The sequence below is a fragment of the Oncorhynchus kisutch genome, linkage group LG2 (assembly GCF_002021735.2).
Source record: "Oncorhynchus kisutch isolate 150728-3 linkage group LG2, Okis_V2, whole genome shotgun sequence".
Classification (NCBI taxonomy): domain Eukaryota; kingdom Metazoa; phylum Chordata; class Actinopteri; order Salmoniformes; family Salmonidae; genus Oncorhynchus; species Oncorhynchus kisutch.
The window spans coordinates 61,678,750-61,701,780 of record NC_034175.2 but is presented as its reverse complement, the minus strand read 5'-3'; the positions used below and the strand labels follow the sequence as shown (position 1 = coordinate 61,701,780).

Genomic DNA, 23,031 nt, shown 5'->3' with positions numbered 1-23,031 from the left:
TTATTGACTTGTTAATTGTTTACTCCATGTGTAACTCTGTGTTGTCTGTTCACACTGCTATGCTTTATCTTGGCCAGGTCGCAGTTGCAAATGAGAACTTGTTCTCAACTAGCCTACCCGGTTAAATAAAGGTGAAAAAAATAAAAAAATATATTTAAAAAAAAACTCGCACCAGCTACAGAGAGCGTGATAACACAGTCGTCCGAAACAGCTGATGCGCTAATGCATTTTTCAGTGTTACTTGCTTCGAAGCGAGCATAGAAGTCATTTGGCTCCTTTGGTAGGCTTGTGTCACTGGGTAGCTCACGGATGTGCTTCCCTTTGTAGTCGCTAATAGTTTGCAAGCCCTGCCACATCCAACGAGTGACTACCTGTTATGTGAGTGCAGCAAGGAGCCAAGGAAATTGCTAGATAGCATTAAACTTATAATAAAACAATCAATCTTAACATAATCACAAGTTAACTACACATGATTGATGATATTACTTGTTTATCTAGCTTGTCCTGCGTTGCATATAATCAATGTGATGCCTGTTAATTTATCATCGAATCACAGCCTACTTCGCCAAACGGGTGATGATTTAGCAAGCGCATTTGTGAAAAAAGCACTGTCGTTGCACCAATGTGTACCTAACCATAAACATCAATGCCTTTCTTAAAATCAATACACACGTATATATTTTTTAAACCTGCATATTTAGTTTATATTGCCTGCTCACATCAATTTCTTTTAACTAGGGAAATTGTGTCACTTCTCTTGCGTTCTGTGCAAGCAGAGTCAGGGTATATGCAGCAGTTTGGGCTGCCTGGCTCATTGCGAACTGTGTGAAGACCATTTCTTCCACACAAATTTGCCAGAATTGTACATAATTATGACATAACATTGAAGGTTGTGTAATGTTACAGCAATATTTAGACTTAGGGATGCCATCTGTTAGATAAAATACGAAACGGTTCCGTATTTCACTGAAAGAAAAAACGTTTTCTTTTCGAAAAGATAGTTTCCAGATTTGACCATATTAATGACCTAAGGCTCGTATTTCTGTGTGTTATTATATTATAATTAAGTCTATGATTTGATATTTGATAGAGCAGTCTGACTGAGCGGTGGTAGGCAGCAGCAGGCTCGTAAGCATTCATTCAAACAGCACTTTCCTGCATTTGCCAGCAGCTCGTCTCTGTGCTTCAAGCATTGTGCTGTTTATGACTGCAAAACTCCCGAGATTAGGCTGGCAATATTATAGTGCCTATAAGATTTTCCAATAGTCAAAGCCATATGAAATACAAATGGTATAGAGAGAAATAGTCCTATAATAACTACAACCTAAAACTTCTTAGCTGGGAATATTGAAGACTCATGTTAAAAGGAACCACCAGCTTTCATATGTTCTCATGTTCTGAGCAAGGAACTTAAACATTAGCTTTCTTACATGGCACATATTGCACTTTTACTTTCTTCACCAACACTTTGTTTTTGCATTATTTAAACCAAATGTTTACTTAACCTGGAAGGGCTCATTGAGATTTAAAATCTATTTTTCCAAGAGCGTCCTGGCCAAGATAGGCAGCACCAAGTCATTAAAAAAATTACAGACAAACAACATGAAGAACTACAAGTAATCTAGTAAAACCCATAGAATTCAGAAGAGTATAACAAAATCAAAAACAGCAAATTAAAAACATTGACAGGTCAGGGAATCAGTCAAATTGAACCGGTTTCATTATTTATTTGAGGCTAAATTTATTTATTATATTAAGTTAAAAACAAGTGTTCATTCAGTATTATTGTATATATATATATTACACACACACACACACACACACACACACACACACACACACACACAGTGGGGAGAACAAGTATTTGATAACCTGCAAAATTGGCAGTGTTTCCTACTTACAAAGCATGTAGAGATCTGTAATTTTTATCACTTCAACTGTGAGAGACTGAATCTAAAACGGAATCTAAAACAAAAATCCAGAAAATCACATTGTAGGATTTTTAAGTAATTCATTTGCATTTTATTGCATGACATAAGTATTTGATACATCAGAAAAGCAGAACTTAATATTTGGTAGAGAGCCTTTGTTTGCAATTACAGAGATCATACGTTTCCTGTAGTTCTTGACCAGGTTTGCACACACTGCAGCAGGGATTTTGGCCCACTCCTCCATACAGACCTTCTCCAGATCCTTCAGGTTTCGGGGCTGTCGCTGGGCAATACGAACTTTCAGCTCCCTCCAAAGATTTTCTATTGGGTTCAGGTCTGGAGACTGGCTAGGCCACTCCAGAACCTTGAGATGCTTCTTACGGAGCCACTCCTTAGCTGCCCTGGCTGTGTGTTTCGGGTCATTGTCATGCTGGAAAACCCAGCCACGACCCATCTTCAATGCTCTTACTGAGGGAAGGAGGTTGTTGGCCAAGATCTCGCGATACATGACCCCATCCATCCTCCCCTCAATCCGGTGCAGTCGTCCTTTCCCCTTTGCAGAAAAGCATCCCCAAAGAATGATGTTTCCACCTCCATGCTTCACGGTTGGGATGGTGTTCTTGGGGTTGTACTCATCCTTCTTCTTCCTCCAAACACGGCGAGTGGAGTTTAGACCAAAAAGCTCTATTTTTATCTCATCAGACCACATGACCTTCTCCCATTCCTCCTCTGGATCAACCAGATGGTAATTGGCAAACTTCAGACGGGCCTGGACATGCTCTGGCTTGAGCAGGGGGACCTTGCATGTGCTGCAGGATTTTAATCCATGACGTCATAGTGTGTTACTAATGGTTTTCTTTGAGACTGTGGTCCTAGCTCTCTTCAGGTCATTGACCAGGTCCTGCGGTGTAGTTCTGGGCTGATCCCTCACCTTCCTCATGATCATTGATGCCCCACGAGGTGAGATCTTGCATGGAGCCCCAGACTGAGGGTGATTGACCGTCATCTTGAACTTCTTCAATTTTCTAATAATTGCGCCAACAGTTATTGCCTTCTCACCAAGCCGCTTGCCTATTGTCCTGTAGCCCATCCTAGCCTTGTGCAGGTCTACAATTTTATCCCTGATGTACTTACACAGCTCTCTGGTCTTGGCCATTGTGGAGAGGTTGCAGTCTGTTTGATTGAGTGTGTGGACAGGTATCTTTTATACAGGTAACGAGTTCAAACAGGTGCAGTTAATACAGGTAATGAGTGCAGAACAGGAGGGCTTCTTAAAGAAAAACTAACAGGTGAATGAGAGCCAGAATTCTTACTGGTTGGTAGGTGATCAAATACTTATGTCATGCATAAAATGCTAATTAATTACTTAAAAATCATACAATGTGATTTTCTGGATTTTTGTTTTAGATTCCGTCTCTCACAGTTGAAGTGTACCTATGATAAAAATTAGACCTCTACATGCTTTGTAAGTAGTAAAAACCTGCAAAATCAGCAGTGTATCAAATACTTGTTCTCCCCACTGTATATAAAAAAAATTGGCAGATTAAATCGGTATCAGCTTTTTTGGGTCCTCCAATAAATCGGCATTGAAAAATCATAATCGGTCGACCTCTAGTAAGTACAGTCACTGTGGGGCCGATGTCAACGATGCACTTATTGATGAAGCCAGTGACTGATGTGGTGTAGTCCTCAATGCCATCGGAAGAATCCCAGAACATATGCCAGTCTGTACTAGCAAAACAGTCTTGTAGATTATCATCTGACAACTTTTTTATTGACCGAGTCACTGGTGCTTCCTGCTTTAGTTTTCCCTTGTAAGCAGGAATCAGGAGGATGGAATTATGGTCAGATTTGCCAAATGGAGAGCGAGGGAAAGCTTTGCACGTGTCTGTGTGTGGAGTAAAGGTGGTCTAGTTTTTTCCCCTCTTGTTGAACATTTAACATGCTGGTGGAAATGAGGTAAAACGGATTTAAGTTACCCTGCATTGAAGTCCCCGGCTACTAGGAACACCGCCTCTGGATGAGCGTTTCCTGTTTGCTTATGGCCATATACAGCTCATTGAGTGCGGACTTAGTGCCATAATCAGTTTGTGGTGGTAAATAGACAGCGACGAAGAATATAGATAAACTCTTTTGGTAAATAGTGTGGTCTACAGCTTATCATGAGAAACTACCTCAGACGAGCAAACCATTGAGACTTCCTTAGATATTGTGCACCAGCTGTTGTTTACAAATATACATAGACAGCCACCCCTTGTCTTATCAGAGGCTACTGTTCCACCCTGCCGATACAGTGTATAACCCGCTAGCTGTATGTTATTCATGTCGTCGTTCAGCCATGACTTGGTGAAACATAAGATAAGTTTCATCGAGTCCAAGTACTGGCCCAAGTAACGCACATATATGGTTGCTGTGACAACCAATGGGATGACAAGAGTAATTTGGAATGGAGACAATCCTAGATATGCAATAAACTATTTTATTTAGCTCTGAAAAATAATTATCACTGACAGAAGGTTTAACTGTATATGTTCAATTGATCTCCTGCCTGAGGAAAGGTTGTTTTGTGTGTGTGTGTGTGTGTGTGTGTACACACAGTACACTCTGTAAATGTAATAGAGCAGAGAGACATGGAGCAGAGAGACATGGAGCAGAGAGAGAGAAACAAAAACATGGAGAGAGAGGGAGACGGACTAACAAAAACATATAGAGAGAGAGAAGAGAGAGAGCGAGACTAACATATGGTGAGAGAGAGGGCAGGATTAGAGCAACAGAGACATCTGGACTCACTGTGGGAGAGAGAGGCTTTAACTAACATAGGCAAGCCTGCACAACACAGACACAAACAATATTATGCGTAGAAACACAGGCTTTCCCTGGCTGTTTCGTTAAAGACGCGAGGAGTCTCATTCTGGTCACTCCACGACAGTACTCGAGAAGGTCAGTTTCCCTCTGGAAATAATTTCTCCATTAACAGAACACTGAGTAAGTAATATAAAACTTAAACCCTTAATCCATGGAAACAGGAGAGAACATGGTGCTGCTGAGCAACACTAACATGGCAGCCCCTAACCAAGTCAGAGTACATGTCAATGAAAATGCCTTGATCGCACCTACAGTGTCATTGCGCAAAATGGTACGCAGCATCATCTGGATGTGTGTGCAACAAAAGGTCAACATTCACCTTCTGCTACTGTTTCTGTCAAGCTGTCTATGCATACAGTTTGATGCATTTGTTCGATAAATCCAACGTATGCGCCACACAAAACGCACTGCAACTGCCTCTGCAATGGAATGCTGCAAGGCAAACACAGCGTTCCATTGAAAATGAATGTACTTCTGGTGTACCAAAATGCAATGACGCTGTCGGTGTAATCGAGGCGTGATACTGGTATACCGGTCACCTGCCTACCCATAACCCCCTGCTCACATCCCAAGCTCAGGCCTCTTGTCCCTCCCCTCTATATGTGTAATAGCCTAGCCCTCTGCGTCTCTTTGTGTCTGTGTGTTCGAGGCTGTGTGTGGATGGTGAGATCACAGTAAGTTCAACCAGCTGATTAAATAGGGCCATCTCTAATGTTCTAGCTAGGGGCTGCTTGCTTGTTAGATATCCCTATAATTCTTTATCGATTTGTCTCCTCTACAACATTGATGTCTGTCAGTGTGTTGAAATCCTGGAAACAAGCTGAGCAGACAAACACAGATTGATTTCTGTCTCTGTGCATTTATCTCAAACAAGTTTAGGGATTTGGAGACAGAATGCAAGACGGGAATCAGAGTTGGGCGGACGGACGGACAGACGAGAAGCATAGGGAGCAGAGTCATATAACGGAGAGGGGGACCATAAAATGGCATGGGAGAGGATGGCTGACATTTTACATGCTCCTAACCAACTGTGAAATTTTGTCCCCAAAAAATGGTGTTGTTTGTAACTTATTTTGTACATAATATTGCTGCTACCGTCTCTTATGACCAAAAATAACTTCTGGACCTGGATTACTCACCAAGAACTGGTAGAAGCTTTTTCCTTTAACTTCTTGGTGACAGGCCAAACACAGCGTGAGTAGCTTGGATGAATAAGGTGCCCAGAGCAAACTGCCTGCTACTCTGTCCCAGATGCTAATATATGCATATTATTAGTAGTAGTGGATAGAAAACACTGAAGTTTCTAAAACTGTTTGAATGATGTCTGTGAGAATAACAGAACTCACATGGCAGGCGAAAACCTGAGAAAAATCCAACCAGGAAGTGGGAAATCTGAGGATTGTTGTCTGAATGCTGTACTCAGATTATTGCATGGTTCGCTTTTTCCGTAAAGTTTTTTTTTAAAATCTGACACAGCGGTTGCATTAATGAGTCTGACGTGGAGGATTAACTGCTTTCCTGGGAACAGGCCCGAATCCCCGTCATTTGCATGAAGAGAAGACGGAGAAAAAGGGGGCGGAGGTCGGGCTGCCTTCTGAGAATTCGTAGGCAAGCAAGTAAATCCCCACTACCAGACGTTCTATTGGCCAACGTGAAATCATTGGAAAATAAAATAGATGACCTATGAGCAAGATTAAATTACCAACAGGATATTAAAAACGGTAATATCTTATGTTTCGCTGAGTCGTGCCTGAACAACGACATGAACAACATAAAGCTGGCGGGTTTTACACTGTATCGGCAGGATAGAACAGCAGCCTCTGGTAAGACAATGGGTGGCGGTCTTTGTATAATTGTAAACAAAAGCTTGAGCACGATATCTAAGGAAGTCTCAAGGTTATGTTCTCCTGAGGAAGAGTATCTCATGATAAGCTGCAGACCACACAATCTACCGAGAGACTATTCATCTGTATTTTTTGTAGCCGTCTACATACCACCACAAACCGATGCTGGCACTAAGACCGCACTCAATGAGCTGTATATGGTCATAAGCAAACAGGAAAACGCTCATCCAGAGGCGGTGTGCCTAGTGGCCCGGGGACTTCAATGCAGGGAAACTTAAATCTGTTATACCGAATTTCCACCAGCATGTTAAATGTGCAACCAGACTGAAAAAAAAACACTAGACCACCTTTACTCCACACACAGTCGCCCTCCATTTGGCAAATCTGACCATAATTCTATCCTCCTGATTCCTGCTTACAAGCCAAAACTAAATCAGAAAGCACTAGTGACTCGGTCAATAAAAAAGTTAAATGAAGTCGGATGCTAAGCTACAGGACTGTTGTGCTAGCACAGACTGGAATATGTGCCAGGATTCTTCCGATGGCATTGAGGAGTACACCACATCAGGCACTGGCTTTATCAATAACTGCATCGATGATGTCGTTCCCACAGTGACTGTACGTACATACCCCAACCAGAAGCCATGGACTACAAGCAACATCCACACTGAGCTAAAGGGTAGAGTTTCCTCTTTCAAGGTGCGGTACTCTTAGCCTGAAACTTATAAGAAATCCTGCTATGCCCTCCGATGAACCATCAAACAGTCAAAGCATCAATACAGGACTAAGATCGAATCATACTACACCGGCTCCGATGCTCTTTGGATGTGGCAGGGCTTGCAAACTATTACAGACTACAAAGGGGAGCACAGCCAAGAGCTGCCAGTGACACGAGCGTAGCAGTAGGATTGCAAAGGGTCAAAAACTTTCTGGTAAATTTCCAGATTTTTTCAGAAAAATTTTCATGGGAACTTAAGCCCGGGAATTTTGTTTAAAAATCATCAATTTTTTTTTGCTTATAACAGTGAACCTTTTATGTGGGATACACAAGGCAATTCTAGGTCTTGTGGCATATTTTGTTAAAATTATCCCCAATTCAGTGGAATTGAAACCCTCTGCATGCACAGTGCATTCTTCCATCACATGTACAGCTGATTATCAAGACCTTGCACACTAATGAGATGCTATTGAGGCCATACTACTACACTGTCTGAGCCAAGGACTACATGCTTTCTGGTAAGTTTGGATAACAATACTGGGTGGGGTGAAAATATTTGCGACATACATGATTTTTTGTTAACTAGTGAATAGTAGCCTATAGCAAAGTGTGTTTAAATAATTTCTAACTTGTTAACAAGTTCTTTTTTGCTACCATGTGGGTTTTAGCTTGCTTGAGCCTGCTAACTGAGGAGTGTTAATTCACCTGTTTCCATATATGTTTCATTTTTAAACGTTTATCTTACAAATTAGTTGTTTCATCTAACTGGAATTGTATTTTGGGTTTTTTACTATTTTTTCCCCTCATCATCTATACAGGAAAATGCCACGGGCACTATCTGATTTGTAGAGACATTTCACTGCAGCTAATGTAAAAGGAAAAGCTGTGTACATTTGTAAATACTGTGCTAAATTATATGTGAAGAGTGCAACAAAGAAGCAGAATCCTCTGGCCAAGTGCATAAAGTTCCCTCAATGGTCACAACAAGCAACCTCTGATAAAAGTCCCCCTACTTCTATTCGCGGTGAAAATAATGAATTAGCCACCTTATCAATAGCAACAGCTCATGGTCCTCCTGGAATCACACGTTTTTTGAGTCAATGGAGTAGAGGTCGACCGATTTTGATTTTTCAACGCCGATACCGATTATTGGAGGACCAAAAAAGCCGATACCGATTAAATCGGACGAATCTTTTATTTTTTTATTTGTAATAATGACAATTACAACCATACTGAATGAACACTTATTATAACTTAATATAATACATCAATAAAATAAATGTAGCCTAAAGTAAATAATGAAACATGTTCAATTTGGTTTAAATAATGCAAAAACAAAGTGTTGGAGAAGAAAGTAAAAGTGCAATATGTGTTATGTAAGAAAGCTAACGTTTCAGTTCATCATGTCATCATGTTTGACAGTCTCCTGGAGGGGAAGGAGTCACTCCAAGAAATGGCCATGTCACAGTCTGCCGATATGTACAGCCCCATCAAAAGGATCTTCCTGGATGATGTATTTTGGGAGAGTGGTAAGCAGCCTGAAACCCCTGAAACCTAAAGCAGTAGCCATTGCACAGAATGAGGGAGACAATGCCATCCTGTCTGATGTTCAGACTCTGCTTGCAGTTAGAGAAGAAATCCGAACTGCCCTGCCCACTTCACTGTTGCTCCAAGCAGAGAGAACTGCAGTCCTGAAATAAATCCAAAAGCGTGAAGGCTTCTGCCAGAAGCCCATACACGCTGCAGTGTACATGTTGGACCCTAAGTATGCTGGCAAGAGCATCCTGTCTGGTGCAGAGATCAACAAGGCCTATGGTGTCATCACTATCGTGTCTCGCCACCTTGGCCTGGATGAGGGCGAGGTTCTTGGCAGTCTGGCGAAGTACACTTCCAAGCCAGGGCTTTGGGAAGGAGATGCAATACGGCAGTCATGCCAACATATCTCATCAGCCACCTGACGGAAGGGACTTTGTGGATCTGAGACTCTTCCCCCTGTTGCCTCCATCATCCTCCAAATCCCACCAACATCAGCGGTCTTAGTGTGCAACTGGTCCTTGTTTGGGAACACACACGCACAACAGGCTGACCAATACAAGGGTTGAAAAATTGGTGGCCATCCGGGCAAATTTGAGGATTTTGGAGCCTGACAACGAGCCATCCTCAATAAGGTTGGAAAGTGACAGTGAAGATGAGGCCTCAGAGTCTGATGTTCAAGAGGTGGACATATACAGTGGGGCAAAAAAGTATTTAGTCAGCCACCAATTGTGCAAGTTCTGCCACTTAAAAAGATGAGAGGCCTGTCATTTTCATCATAGGTACACTTCAACTATGACAGACAAAATGAGAAAAAAAATCCAGAAAATCCCATTGTAGGATTTTTAATGAATTTATTTGCAAATTATGGTGGAAAATAAGTATTTGGTCTATAACAAAAGTTTCTCATTTATGTTGAAGAATAGCCATAGGCGGCCACATTGCGTAAGTGGTCACATGGTGGCTCCGAGAGAGATTCTCGCGTAAAATACAGAGGTAGCCATTACTCCAATCGGTCCTACTGAAAAACGAATTGTCCCGACGGATATATTATTGAATAGATATTAGAAAAACACCTTGAGGATTGATTATAAACAACGTTTGCCATGTTTCTGTCGATATTATGGAGCTAATTTGGAATATTTTTAGCCGTTTTCGTGACTGCAATTTCTGGGCGATTTCTCAGCCTAACGTGAAGAACAAACGGAGCTATTTCGCCTACAAAAATAATATTTTGGGAAAAAATGAACTTTGACTATCTACCTGGGAGTCTTGTGAGTGAAAACATCCTAAGTTCAAAGGTAAACGATTTCATTTGATTGCTTCTGATTTGTGACAAGGTTGCCTGCTGCTAGCAAGGCATAATGCTATGCTAGGCTATCGATAAACTTACACAAATGCTTGTCTAGCTTTGGCTGTAAAGCATATTTTGAAAATCTGAGATGACAGGGTGATTCAAATATGGCTAAGCTGTGTCTCAATATTTAATTTGTGATTTTCATGAATAGGAATATTTTCTAGGGATATTTATGTCCGTAGCGTTATGCTAATTAGTGTCAGGCGATGATTACGCTCCCGGATCCGGGATGGGGAGTCACAATTGGTAATTTTTATTTTTTATTTTATTCAATTGGAAGGATTTAAATAATTTGCAATTATGTTTACTTCTTATAAGGTAAAATGTTTATGTCTCTATATGATATGGTAAATATATCCAATGCAAAAAACATCAACTTTTAAATGGTATTAATATTAATTTGCATATATTTCCATTAATTCCCATATATTCCCGTTAATTCCCATATATTCCCCACGGAAAGTTTCCACCTCTGAATATTCCCCAAAACGTGCAACCCTACGTACCAGACAAGCTAATTTACTTCTATGCTCGCTTCGAAGCAAGTAACACTGAAACATGCATGAGAGCATCAGCTGTTCCGGACGACTGTGTGATCACGCTCCCCGCAGCCGATGCGAGTAAGACCTTTAAACAGGTCAACATTCACAATGCAACAGGGCCAGACGGATTACCAAGACATGTACTCCGAGCATGTGCTGACCAACTGGCAAGTGTCTTCACTTTTCAACCTCTCCCGGTCTGAGTCTAATACCAACATGTTTCAAGCAGACCACCATAGTCCCTGTGCCCAAGAACACTAAGGTAACCTGCCTAAATGACTACCGACCCGTAGCACTCACATCTGTAGCCATGAAGTGGTTTGAAAGGCTGGTCATGGCTCACATGCACACCATTATCCCAGAAACCCTAGACCCACTCCAATTTGCATACCACCCTAACAGATCAACAGGTGATGCAATCTCTTTTGCACTCCGCACTGCCCTTTCCCACCTGCACAAAAGGAACACCTACGTGAGAATGCCATTCATTGATTACAGCTCAGCGTTCAACACAATAGTGCCCTCAAAGCTCATCACTAAGCTAAGGACCCTGGGACTAAAAAATTCCCTCTGCAACTGGCAACTGGATCCTGGACTTCCTTACGGGCCGCCCCCAGGTGGTACGGGTAGGGAACATCACATCACATCATACCAGGCAGTCATGTCCACATCGCCAGCAAACATGGTCCAAGCACACCAAGACAGTCATGAAGAGGTCATGTCAAAACCTATTCCCCCCCAGGAGACTTAAAGGATTTGACATGGGTCCTCAGATCCTCAAAAGGTTCTAAAGCTCCACCATCAAGAGCCTCATGACTGGATGTATCACTGCCTGGTAAGGCAACTGCTCGGCAAGGCAACTGCTCGGCCTCCGATTGCAAGACACATTCGAGGGTAGTGCGTACGGCCCAGCACATCACTGGGGCCAAGCTTCCTGCCATCCAGGACCTCTATACCAGGCGGTGCCAGAGGAAGGCCCTAAAAATTGTCAAAGAATTCAGCCACCCAAGTCATAGACGGTTCTCTCTGCAACCACATGGCAAGCAGTACCGGAGCACCAAGTGTAGGTCCAAGAGGCTTCTAAACAGCTTCTACCCCCAACCCATAAGACTCCTTCCTGTACATCTAATCAAATGGCTACCCAGACTAAAACGATTACCCTGGCTGTTTCGTTAAAGACACTGCCACATGTGCGGAGTCTCATTCTGGTCACTCCAGGACAGTAGTAGGTGAGCTTCCCTTTGGAAATAATTCCTTCAATAACAGAACAACAGTGAGGAAGCACTATAAAACTAAATCCATTGATCCATGGAAACAGGAGAGAACATTGTGCTGCTGAGCAACACTAACACGGCAGCCCCTAACCAAGTCAGAATAAGTGTCAATGACAAAGTACTCTGTCTGGGGTATACCGGTTACCTGCCTACCCGTAACCGCCTGCTCACATCCCAATCCCCATGTCCCTCCCATCTATATGTGTAATAGCCTAGCTCTCTGTGTCTCTTTGTGTCTGTGTTAAAGGCTGTGTGTGGATGGTGAGATCAGAGTACGCTCAACCAGTTGATTAATTAGGGCAATCTCATGTCAACATCTCTAATTGACAGGAGTTAGCTAGGGACTGCTTGCTTGTTTGTTGGAGAATTATGGGCAAGGCTATCTGTGTCTCCTCGACAACATTGATCGTTAGTGTGTTGAAATCCTGGAAACAAGCTGAACAGACACACACACATGGATTGATGTCTGTCTCTGTTTGTCTCTATACCTTTATCTCAGACAAGCTCAGGGATGTGGAGACAGAATGGAAGACAAAGAGACAGACGGGAATCCGAGTAGGAAGAAAGAGAGACTAAGATAACCATAGGGAGCAGAATTATATCACTGAGGGGAATCCAAACTGATGAGTAAGCAGTGGCGTTGACAGCCTTACATCCCTTCCTCTTCGGGACCTAGCCGACAATGCCTAACACACTCAGCCACTAAATCCTGCAAATCACTGCCAAACGCAATGCATTACACAGATTAATTGCAATTTACTGCTGTGGTACACACATACATGCACAAAGCAGTCATTTCGGTATGACTGTGACTACCTCATAAAGCTGGTTGAGAGAATGCCAAGAGTGTGCAATGCTATCATCAAGGCAAAGGGTGGCTACTTTGAAGAATCTCAAATATAAAATATATTTTGATTTGTTTAACACTTTTTTGGTTACTACATGATTCCATATGTGTTATTTCATAGTTTAGATGTCGTCGCTATTATTATACAATGTAGAAAATATATTTTTAAATAAAGAAACACCCTGGAATGAGTAGGTGTGTCCAAGCTTTTGACTGGTCCTGTACATATAGATTTGGATTACTGTTACGTTCTTGATTTCTTTATGTTGTACTTTTTATTTATTTATATTTATTTTACATCTGAATTATTTGTGTACTTGTTTGACATTTTACTGCATTGTTAGGCGCTAGTAACATAAGCATTTCACTGCACCAGCTATAACATCTTCTAAACTGTGTACTCGACCAATAAATTGATTTGATTTTGACACAAAGACACACACACACAAAACACAGTAATATCAGTATGACTGAACTGATTGAATAGCCTAGTCTGTCTAGCCCTGGACAGAAAATATGTGAATGGACCATTCTCTCACACAGCACTAGCCATTAGAACTACCTTTAATACAAGGTACGCTTTAATACAGATCATGGATCAGAACCTCTACTTTAAAAAAGGTTAGGTCAGTACTTTGCCTTTAAGACACAACTTACTGAAAAGGCTAGTCTCAGAACAGTTGCTGACGCATCCACAGATCCACACAGTCAGATTCTCTCTTCTTTCCTTTCTGTCGCTCTTCCAATTTCTGCTAATGTTGTAAGTTCTCTCCTGACAAACAAGTAGGTAGGCAATGTGAACAGGTCAGGTTAGGTGCAGAAATACAGGAGGATTTGCATATAGGACAACCTCAAGCCTGTCAAGTGATCTACTAACCCTATGCAAACATCACTGTGTGGATACACAAATATCTTTCAAAAAATTGGTTTTAAATATATTTTCCTGGAATTTGATCGAATCACAAAATGTCTGTTTGAATTCAAACAAGGAAATGTCAATATTTAGGCCTGGAGCTACATCGTGTAGATACTCAAATACATTGTAGTTTATCCCAAAGTTGAACTTCAACACTGAATAAAGCCTCGAGCAGCCCGTCAAACACTCATTCTCCGTGTCATGAACATGCTGATAGGGAGCAGCGAGCACTCCAGTAAGCAACGTTTGCTCCTGCAGAGGGGGGGGGGCTGTGTGTTTAGAGGGTGGACTCACAAAGAGCAAAGAGATATTCATTACCAGATTATGAAACTGACTGTAATATAGCACTATTGCATAAGACTATGCCTTGTGAGACTTCTAATATGAATTGGACAGGCCAGAACTGCTAGGATGGGACAGACACTGCTGTTAAAGACTCAGTCATGGCAGAGCTCAGTCATGGCAGAGCCTTTGAATGTGACTCTATAGACCAGACAGCATTATGTAAGATGGCATGGCTATGGAGAGTGTGAAAGCAAATCAGGGATTTCCGTCTGTGTGTGTGAGTGAGCGAGAAGAGGATTTCATCCAATCAGATGTTATTGGCAATGTATTAGGCAAGCTCCTGCTCTTCCAGCTAAATACAGTCTGTCTCTCGCTCAGCATCTTTGACAGGATCTAAAGGATCCGGAACTCTCATGACATCATCATCTACATGCTCTGTTGAAAATAACTCCTCAAATTCCACCACTTCCTCATCTTTCCTGTGGTGTTTATTTTTTTTGTTTATTTATTTCCATCCCCATTAGATTTTGCAGAAGCAGCATCTACTCTTCCTGGGGTCCACAAAAAAACATGACAAGTAACAAAACACTGATACACAAGGACAGTCCCAGAAATGCAAAATACAACAAAACACTGATACACAAGGACAGTCCCAGAAATGCAAAATACAACAAAACACTGATACACAAGGACAGTCCCAGAAATGCAAAATACAACAAAACACTGATACACAAGGACAGTCCCAGAAATGCAAAATACAACAAAACACAAAAAATTATTAGCGTGTTAGAGTGTGTCCCCTTACAGTCCCCACCATTCCATGAGATGTTGTTTAATCCGATTTTTAAAGGTAATTTTGCTGTTTGCTTGAGGAATTGGAGATGAAAGAGAGTTCCATGGATGGCTCTGTATACTGTGCAATACAGTGAATTCGTTTTGGACTTGGGGACTGTGAAGAGACCCCTACTGGCATGTCTTGTGGGATATATATGGGTGTCTAAGTTGAATGTTATTTGATCATGGAGACAATCTGGAACTTTCATCACAGTATTATTTCTCATAAAAACTAGAAGCAGTTCATCTCTCGTCAACCCTCAACCAGGAAAGACTGGCATGCATGTTGTTGATGAAACAGTGCAAAGCAACAATTTTAAAATAATTGAAATTGGATGTTTGTTGATGTTTCAGATTAAAAGGTAGGTCTGATAGAGTTGCCCACTCAGTCCATACAGCTGATTATGACAGCGGGTTTCAATCGCCACAAGACATGGCCCAAACTACCACGGTACATCATGTCCCTTTGGACCAACGAGTCAAATGAATTTGTATAGTAGGCTACAATGCACCATATTTAGATCATATTGATTCACAACAGGAAAACGTGAACTAGGGAGAAAACAGCTAATTAAAATGGGAAAAATGTTGTATCAACGTGTTATCACGTGGTGCGGTAAACAATAAAACACAAGGTGTATCATATGGGTTCATCAATGACTCACCAACTGCAAAATAAGCTCCGGTTTAAGCTCTCAAATGTCCCTCAACCCCGGCAAAACGGTGATGGTTAACAGGTCTGGATGTAGCGTCCGTTCTGCTTGAAGAAACCGCCAACCAACCGTTATGTCTAGAGTGCGTTTCCCATTACCCAAATTTGCCTTGAGCAGATCCTGCTAAACCCAAAGGGGTGGCATCCCCAAACTCAGCTGATTCAATGCACACGAACGGAGCTAGGAGAGTGCACTTCCTGCTCTTAGGGGAAGGGGGGTGAATAGCTACGACCGCTTAGGAGCAGTATTTATCTTCACAAGCTATAAAAGCCCCTCACAAGGTCACTTAAACGTCTTCATGAATAAACGAGTCAACCGTGGTGGGTAAACCTGTTTCTTGCATTCAGTGTTAAAATCTGAAAGTATTATTCTCTCTTGTCTCACTGCCACCCCCGGCTTTGGTACATTCCGGGATGTGCGATGTTTAGAAACCTCCGGAGTCACTGTCAGGTATTGGTCAAAGCTGGGGCGAAGAGGACTGACAAAATAACTGCAAACAAGCTGCATGTTTAATATGTTTACTTTTTATCAGCCAATCGTTTTCATTACATGTTTACAGAGACAATTAAGTAACGTGTTTAACTATTCCGTGCACATCAACCTATCCCCTGGCTCGTTTTCATTACATTTTTACAGTCATTTTTGAGACAATGAAGTGACGTGTTTAACTATTCAGTGGACATCAACCATATCCTCTGGCTCTGCAAACACTTCACAGTGCAGTAGATAAACTGCAAATAAAAGACAAATTACAATGTTTTTTAAATTGCTCTTTACTGATGTGCTTATTAAATGGTTATTATACACCAATACATTATGGTTAATTCACACACACATGTGTATATATATATATATATATATATATATATATATATATATATATATATATATATATAACCGCCAAAATAATGGAAACACGAGTTGATGAGGGAAGGCCTACAAAGTATATTGAAAGCACTTCCACTCAGGTGTGGCTTCTCAGTTAATCAAGCAATGAACATTCTATCATGCTTAGGGTCATGTATAAAATGCTGTCCAGGCCATTATTTTGGCTATAGGATGACAATGCCTCCATCCAGTGGCGTAGGCAGAAATCTGTTGATGGCACATAATAAACCATAGACCTATTAGACTAGAACATGATGCCCTGATATAGTCTAGTGGTTAAGAGCATGATTTCTGAAAGTGTTGAATGAAAACATTGTTGTAGTGCTGATCGTTGTCTCTGAATGTACTGAAAATCTCTTTAAGGCCCTTGATTAGACCAATGCAATCAGTGATTGATACAGGGGGACTGGCCGGCCTTCATGGCAAAATCACTGATATCAAATAACTTGGCAAATTCTCCAACATCCTCTTCTATGCACGGTCTCTTTTAAAAAATGTACACTGAGCTTTGTTTGGCCATTTTACTTGTTTTTGCTAGCTAAGTTGACTAGTGAGTCTTAGCTAGCTAACAGTGAGTAGCCTACACAGTGTAGCCTAGCCAACACAGCAATAGCTACGGTTTACAGCACATGGTATCAGTATGAAGTGACACAAGCCAGAACCCACCCTTTATTTAGAAATTAATAAGCTGATTGTTAGTTTTTTTTAAATTAGTTTAACAGTAAATAATCAATAATAATTCAAATTCATTATATAGGCCTAAATTAAAATAGATTTTAGTACAGCACTCGATTTTATGTAAGATGTCATTGAGTGTCCTGAAAAGCATCTGCCAAATAAAATGTATTATTATTAATATAAATATCCCTTTCGATGTCCCACCCCCTCCCTACTGCTTGCTATGAATTCTATCTGATGGTGTATGCATGTTTAGACCAGTGCTAGACTTGGACTGAAATATGTGCCGGTAGTCATTTTGGGTGCCGGTAGTCATTTTGGGTGCCGGTAGTCATTTTGGGTGCCGGTAGTCATTTTGGGTGCCGGTAGTCATTTTGGGTGCCGGTAGTCATTTTGGGTGCCGGTAGTCATTTTGGGTGCCGGTAGTCATTTTGGGTGCCGGTAGTCATTTTGGGTGCCGGTACTATTTATATTTAAGTGAACTCAAATAATTTTGTGCTAATATTCTATAGGAGGTGAAGGAACTCAAGCAGAAGAACATTTGAGGTGCCGGGTACTCATTTCCGGTGAACTCCTGCCCAGGTCAAGTACTGTTCTTAGGTAAAAATAAAAATAATGTCCCATTTGGAAAATATTAGAATAATTTTTTGCTCAATCTGATTGGGTGGACTTGCGGGCAGGAGTGGTCACTTAATGGTTTGATGAGTGTGAAAACGATGTAAACCATTTGCCATCTCAGTCACCAGATCTCAACCCAATTGAACACTTATGGGAGATTCTGGAGTGGCGCCTGAGAGCGTTTTCCATCACCTTCAACAAAGCACAAAATAATGGAATTTCTCGAGGAAGAATGGTGTCGCACACCTCCGATATAGTTCCAGACACTTGTAGAATCTATGCCAAGGTGCATTGAAGCTGTTCTGACTCACCCTAGGCCTACATCCTATTAAGACACTTTATGTTGCTGTTTCCTTTATTTTGGCAGTTACTTGTATATATTATAGCAGCAGATGAAAGGGTCCTGAGTTAGGGTCCCTCATCAATTGTTGCACCTGTTGGTGACCCCGCCCAAACCTGTACCTGTCTATCCACTACAAACTCCCCCTGGGGCTCTAGTGTTGCTGGAGGCAACAGCGCCAGGTACACAGGTGTGTCAGCCCCCTCCGCAGGCGTCTTGGTCCCATTGGGATAGGTCATGTCAGACTTCACCCAGCCCGGGCAGCAGGAGTTTATCAGAATCCCTCTCTGGGGCATCTCTCTTCTTAGCCTGCGGGCCTGGATCCGGGTAAGGGCCATCAGGCCTATTTTGGACACCCCATAGACTGAATTTGGCCAGCCCTTGTTGATGTGGTCTCCAGCTTTGGCCTCGGCAACAAAGCGCTTCATCAGAGCCACTAGCTCCTCCTCTGTGATGTCATCACTGCAGAGCCTGGCCTGGAGGTCCGGAGAACACATATAGAGGGTGATATAGCCCACGATGCTGGCAACATTCACTATCCTCCCTATAACAGACAGACATACAGTTAAGGTAAAGGAAACATAATATGTAGATTAATTAAGTGATTTGGCATGGGTGTTGTTAGGCCCAAAACGAAGTCAAGATAATGTCTAGATGCTTTTTATAGTGGAGATCACGTTTATAAAGTGCCTGGCTGGGCTGATGAGACAGTGGATTGGATTGCGCAGTCAGATGGAACAGAGTAAATAAACATTTTAACGTCATAGATTTAGACGGCGGTAACTTGTGTAATAGACACCGACTGGAATGCGTTTTTAACCAATCAGCATTCAGTATTAGACCCACCCATTGTATAATTATGTAATAATGGCCGAGAAGTCGGTATTTCGAGGATATATTGGCACGGGTGTTGTTCGTCTCAGGCCGGCAAACCGCGCCAATATATTCTCCAAACAACGGCTTCGAGGGCATTATCACTTTATTACAACGGGTTAGCAATACATTCAAATAATGATTGACATATTTTAATTAAAACGTTTTTTTTATTAATTTATTCATACTATTTCATCCTTCCACAAGATATAGTCCTGACACAAATCTAGGCTTGCTACCAAGCCGGCCGGTCGTTCGTTCTATTGGTTCGGTTGCCAGAGATGCAACCAAGTCGTTCCGTCTTATTGTTCTGTATCGTTCTAAATGTTCTATTACCATACTGGCTGGCAACATTCGTATGCCTTGCTTGCTATCTAACTAACTACGGCTAATTTACAGTCACGTCAAAAAGTAGAGCCAGAATAACAGCAAAGTAGCCGCATTTGTTTAAACTGTTTTCCAGTGGCATTTATTTGGATACATCCATAACAATGAGCTAATAAGGCGCGATTTCGGCTGGCATAGAAAATGTGCTCAATTTGAATATTGAAACAATGTTTCAAATGTCGGAGAGACAGTGGGTTGAGCAGTCAGATGGAACAGATACATGGGCATTTTAAGGTAATATATTTCAGATTTAGCCTTTGGAATCTTGTGGAATAGACACCAACTGGAATGCAGTTTTAACCAATCAGTATTCAGGATTAGACCCACCCATCGTATAATACAAAATAATCACTGGGTACACTACCAAATCAGTGATAGTTTTCCCCCATGAAACAAGGGTTTACCATCTTTCTTCAGGAGAGGGAGAAATTCATTGCACATGTCTCTGGTGGCGAAGAAGTTGGTTTGGAGAATGCGCTCTGCTTGGCTGCCAAAGGATGCAGGGTCACCTCCTGGACACAGAGGGAGCTATTAGTTCACTTTAAATGGCACTGCATCCCATGCCAGCTAACACACAATACTCTTATTGCAGGGTTTCCCAAACTCGGTCCTGTGGCTAGTTTAGTTTTTTGCCCGAGCACTACACAGCTGATTCAAATAACCAACTCATCATTAAGCTTTGATTATTTGAATCAGCTGTGTATTGCTAGTGTGTCATAGACTTATGGTGTGTGTTTGTGTAACATTAATGTGTAGTTACGTTTTGGGGCGATGCCTGCGTTGTTGATCAGCACATCCAGACCCCCATACTCCTTCATGAAATGCTGCCGGGCCGCCTGGATGCTGACCGGGTCTGTGATGTCCAGCTGGAGGAGTCTGGGCTTGAGTCCCTCCCTCTGCAGATCCTCGACAACCATGGCCCCCCTCGGGACGTCCCGGGCACTCAGATACACATCCCCTTTAAAGCCCTGGCACAACGCCTGCACTATGGCTAACCCCAGGCCACGTGTGGAGCCAGTGACAAGAACCACCTGTGGACCAGACATCACCTCAGAGAGAGAAAAATCAAAAGCTATAGATTCAGAAAGTTATAGAGCAGGGGTATTCAAATCTTACCCTACGAGGTCTGGAGAACTGCAGTTTTTCTGTTCTACTTGATCATGAATTGCACACAACTGGTTTCCCAGGTCTAAACCAGTCCCTGATTAGAGTGGAAGAATAAAATAAAAACATCTATGGAACTGGCTTCAAGGTCCAGATTTGAATTTGAGGGCTAGTCTGAGCTACCGGTAAACATACAATTCACAATACATTAACATGTGTTTAACATGTTGCCGATATAAATTAAAGGTATGTTGCTCCTGCACAGGGCTAGCATGCCTAATTCAACTCATCAAGGTTGATTTGGTAGATTAATCAGTTGTTTTAGTGCTGGTATAGAACATTAGCTGGCACACCGTAAAATAGATTTGAAAAAAATCCATCATATCCACATAATCTAAAGATACATAGAAATGTAACTCCCTGAGCAATTTAAACAGTGCAGATTATAATTAATTTACACCAGTGAATAAATAATAATTTATATTCAGATGTATCACTTACCAGTGTGAATGTATAAACTGTTACAATGTAGTATGGAGCACACCACCGTCTTTGCAGCTAACACAGTATGGATTGATACACCTAGAAGTGGCAGAGAATATTCTCTTGAATTAGCGGAGAGGTCTAGAATGTGACAAAATGTCACCGTACTTTTTCAGCTAACTAGCTCGCACTGTTTCTCCCTCTTATCTCCCCCTAATCTTCTTCCTCATTCCCACCCACCCACCCCCACCCGATTCCCTTCCCCCTCCATTCCCAAACTCTCTTATAAACACAAAGTGGGAGTTTTATCTCAAAAGTGGGAGTTTTATCTAAAAAGAAAGATACATTAATAATCCATTTTGAACAGCAACTTACAGTATCATTCAACACAATAACGGTCAGAGAAGTAGAAGCCCTGCCCGAGCATTCGATTTCTTCAAGGTTCTTGTCATGACAGGAAGGAACAACTGAGATCAAGATTCAAGACATAACATGCAACATACAGTACAAGTGAAAAGTTTGGACACACCTATTCTTTCAAGGTTTTCTCTTTATTTTGACTATTTTCTACATTGTAGAATAATAGCGAAGTAACCAAAAAAGTGTTAAACAAAACAAAATATATTTTATATTTGAGATTCTTCAAAGTAGCTACCCTTTGCCTTGATGATAGCATTGCACACTCTAGGCATTTCTTTATTTTGACTATTTTCTACATTGTAGAATAACAATGAAGACATCAACACTATGAAATAACATAGTTATTATATAATAACATAGAAATTATGTATTTACCAAAAAAGTGTTAAACAAATCAAAATATATTTTATATTTGTGATTCTTCAATGTTGCCTTGATGACAGCTTTGCACACACTTGGCATTGCATAGTCCACAATGCATAGTAGAAGCTGTTAAGAAGTATTTTGGTCCGAGACATTGCGCTCCTGCTTGCTGTGTGGTAGCAGAGTGAACAGTCTATGATTGGGGTGGCTGGAGTCTTTGACAATTTTTAGGGCCTTCCTCTGACATCGCCTGGTATAGAGGTCCTGGATGGCAGGCAGCTTAGCCCCAGTGATGTACTGGGCCGTACGCACTACCCTCTGTAGTATCTTGCGATCAAAGGCCGAGCAGTTGCCATACCAGGCAGTGATGCAACCAGTCGGGATAATCTCGATGTTGCAGCTGTAGAACCTTTTGAGGATCTGAGGACCCATGTCAAATCTTTTTAGTTTCCTGAGGGGCAATAGGCTTTGTCGTGCCCTCTTCACGACTGTCTTGGTGTTTGGACCAATCTAGCTGGTTGGTAATGTGGACACCAAGGAACTTGAAGCTCTCAACCTGCTCATCTACAGCCCCATGCATGAGAATGGGTGTGTGCTCAGTCCTCCTTTTACTGTAGTCAACAATCATCTCCTTTGTCTTGATTACGCTGAGGGAGAGGTTGATATCCTGGCACCACACCTCCAGGTCTCTAACCTCGGCATTGTCAGTGATCAAGCCTACCACTGTTGTGTCATCTGCAAACTTAATGATGGTGTTGGAGTCGTGCCTGGCCAAGCAGTCAAATCAAATCAAATGTATTTATATAGCCCTTCGTACATCAGCTGATATCTCAAAGTGCTGTACAGAAACCCAGCCTAAAACCCCAAACAGCAAGCAATGCAGGTGTAGAAGCACGTTGGCTAGGAAAAACTCCCTAGAAAGTCCAAAACCTAGGAAGAAACCTAGAGAGGAACCAGGCTATGTGGGGTGGCCAGTCCTCTTCTGGCTGTGCCGGGTGGAGATTATAACAGAACATGGCCAAGATGTTCAAATGTTCATAAATGACCAGCATGGTCCAATAATAATAAGGCAGAACAGTTGAAACTGGAGCAGCAGCACAGCCAGGTGGACTGGGGACAGCAAGGAGTCATCATGTCAGGTAGTCCTGAGGCATGGTCCTAGGGCTCAGGTCCTCCGAGAGAGAGAAAGAAAGAGAGAAAGAAAGAGAAAATTAGAGA

General features: G+C 41.8%; 2 protein-coding genes across 5 annotated transcripts in view; both read right to left on the bottom strand.

The window, feature by feature from the left end:
• Positions 1-15,994, bottom strand: part of LOC109869596 (protein dopey-2-like) — a 67,603-nt gene extending 51,609 nt beyond the window's left edge. The window contains exons 1-2 of one of the 3 annotated variants that reach the window (XM_031799486.1): positions 15,612-15,994; positions 13,569-13,683 (exon numbers count right to left, since the gene is read on the bottom strand). The gene's annotated coding sequence lies outside the window, so the exon portion shown is untranslated. The remainder of the gene's footprint in view (positions 1-13,568; positions 13,684-15,611) is intronic. The other 2 variants (XM_031799482.1, XM_031799492.1) reach the window with 2 other exon arrangements.
• A 167-nt stretch (positions 15,995-16,161) lies between these two features.
• LOC109903150 (carbonyl reductase [NADPH] 1) lies at positions 16,162-21,578 on the bottom strand. 2 transcript variants are annotated; one of them, XM_020499792.2, is made up of 5 exons: positions 21,406-21,578; positions 21,049-21,129; positions 20,204-20,492; positions 19,848-19,955; positions 16,162-18,727 (listed from the first exon to the last, which is right to left on the bottom strand). In XM_020499792.2, exons 3-5 carry the CDS (start codon positions 20,487-20,489, stop codon positions 18,252-18,254), a joined length of 870 nt encoding a protein of 289 aa, XP_020355381.1. In that variant the 5' UTR covers positions 20,490-20,492; positions 21,049-21,129; positions 21,406-21,578; the 3' UTR covers positions 16,162-18,251. The 2 variants fall into 2 exon arrangements, with proteins under 2 accessions (XP_020355381.1, XP_020355379.1); XM_020499790.2 differs by lacking the exon at positions 21,406-21,578 and having other exon boundaries at positions 21,049-21,242.
• Between the last annotated feature and the right edge of the window lie 1,453 nt (positions 21,579-23,031).

What these genes read in the sequence shown, in the direction of transcription:
- LOC109903150 (XM_020499792.2), bottom strand. Translation starts at nt 20,489, where the DNA reads ATGTCTGGTCCACAGGTGGTTCTTGTCACTGGCTCCACACGTGGCCTG. An exon ending in CGCAGGCATCGCCCCAAAAC is followed by an intron (nt 19,956 to 20,203) that starts GTAACTACACAT and finishes CTCTGTGTCCAG; the next exon opens with GAGGTGACCCTGCATCCTTT. An exon ending in CCCTCTCCTGAAGAAAGATG is followed by an intron (nt 18,728 to 19,847) that starts GTAAACCCTTGT and finishes TGTCTGTTATAG; the next exon opens with GGAGGATAGTGAATGTTGCC.